Genomic DNA, 1,875 nt, shown 5'->3' on the forward strand with positions numbered 1-1,875 from the left:
TTTCTTAATGGAATATTAATAAATTTGACACTGAGGACAACTAGCAAAAGCTAGAATGCATGCACATTGACATTTAGAGGACGTTTGGTAAAGCTAACACGCTAACAATTCTTTTTTTTAAAGGAAAAAAAATTAGTTCTTTAAAAAATATATAAACTTAAAAATTGTTTTTTAGTATCTAAAATTTTTGTTTTATTTTTTCGTAAAAAAATAAAAATATAACATTTTTATTTTTATTTTTTTATAAAATCACTTTAAAAAATTACAATTATTTAAATATTTTTTTATACTACACTTTCTCGATTTCCAGACTCAACTTTGATATATTAAATATTAAATATAACTATGTAAGAACGTGCATCGAATTTGGATTTGTTCTTATCTTTTTTAAACTTTTTATTATATATAAAAATAAATAAATTACGGTGGCCCTTCTCCTTTCCCTTGTGTATATATGTCTGTATATATATACCCGCAAAACCAACTCCTTCCCTTCATCAACATGCTTGCTTTGCTGACTTGCATATAATATAAGCAATTCTTCGTTAAGTTCTGCTTCTTCTTGCTTTTTCTTTCATATATATAATCATCAAGAATGTGTGGCGGTGCAATACTCTCAGGCATCATTCCCGGACGCCGTCGTGACTCGGCCGTTGGTAGCTGTCCCACCTCCGCCGACTTCTGGTCTGCTACTGCTTCTTTCACCCGAGATGTCTCCTCCTCATCTCTCAAAAGATCTAAACCTACTAGAGGTACGTAATTAAACTTGTCAGATTTTGTAATATGTGTTATTTGGTATAATTTAAACAAGGGATTGATTGGGAACAGGTGATGAACAAGTGGAGAAGTTTGTTGTGACGAAGAAGCAAAGGAAAAATCTCTACAGGGGGATCAGACAGAGGCCATGGGGGAAATGGGCGGCGGAAATCCGTGACCCGAGGAAAGGGGTTAGGGTTTGGTTAGGCACGTACAATACCGCTGAAGAAGCTGCCCGAGCTTACGATCGAGAGGCCCGGAAGATCAGAGGGAAGAAAGCTAAAGTCAATTTCCCCAATCAAGACCATGATTATTCCACCCTCCTGTGTAATGATTTCAACTCCGAGGAATTGGAAAGGTACAATAATGAGTTTCACTCCAAGAATCACAGTGAAGAAGAAGTAAACTCCACGGTCGATGGAAATGGTGATGGCAGTAGTAAACCAGAGGCGGTTGAGGCGGAGGCTACGGAGGAAGACGAGCTCCAGAAGCTTTCTGAGGAGCTGACGGCTTATGAAAATTACATGAGTTTCTACCAATTACCGTATGTTGATGGGCAATCTGCGACGGCGGCGGCGGCAACTATTCAGCCACCGGAGACGGTGGAGCTGTGGAGCTTCGATGAAGGCACTTCTCCGGTTTCGCTGGAACGGATTTTCCCCCTATGATATGTTTTTAACTAATATAATATTAATTTTGTAATTTGGTTAGAAATTTTGATTAAATATTTGTAAGGTCGATGTCTTTGTAATATATTATTACGTGAAATAAATTATAATTCCTTGCACTCCAAAATTGAAAATATTTTTCTAATTTTAACGTTTACTATAAATTTGTGATTGAATAAAATTATTTGATTCACGAATTTTACGTACTATTTCGATTTTTTTTAAAAAAAAATATAAAATTAAGTTATTACTGAAATTTTACCTTTGGTTCTCGAAATTTTAGGTTTTATAAAAATTCTCATCATTACCAATGAATAATTGTATTCTAGAGGTTGTGTTTTTAGAAATTTAATTTTTTTAAAATAATATAAAAATTCTCATAATTAACATAAAATATATAATAATAATAATAATCCATATAATTATTTTCTATCAAAGAGAATTTAATTAA

At 33.5% G+C, this 1,875-nt stretch overlaps 1 protein-coding gene across 1 annotated transcript; it reads left to right on the forward strand.

Annotated features, from left to right (window-relative positions):
* The first annotated feature begins 472 nt into the window (after positions 1-472).
* Positions 473-1,543, forward strand: LOC142546067 (ethylene-responsive transcription factor ERF071-like). Its single transcript, XM_075653574.1, has 2 exons — positions 473-752; positions 829-1,543. Exons 1-2 carry the CDS (start codon positions 596-598, stop codon positions 1,422-1,424), a joined length of 753 nt encoding a protein of 250 aa, XP_075509689.1. The 5' UTR covers positions 473-595; the 3' UTR covers positions 1,425-1,543.
* Positions 1,544-1,875: the final 332 nt, after the last annotated feature.

This window comes from Primulina tabacum, chromosome 1 (assembly GCF_025594145.1).
Source record: "Primulina tabacum isolate GXHZ01 chromosome 1, ASM2559414v2, whole genome shotgun sequence".
NCBI lineage: Eukaryota > Viridiplantae > Streptophyta > Magnoliopsida > Lamiales > Gesneriaceae > Primulina > Primulina tabacum.

Bases quoted from the DNA above. Each gene is read 5' to 3' on its own strand.
- LOC142546067 (XM_075653574.1), top strand. From the start codon at position 596: ATGTGTGGCGGTGCAATACTCTCAGGCATCATTCCCGGACGCCGTCGT. The intron at 753-828 runs GTACGTAATTAA...GATTGGGAACAG, and splicing joins AAGATCTAAACCTACTAGAG to GTGATGAACAAGTGGAGAAG.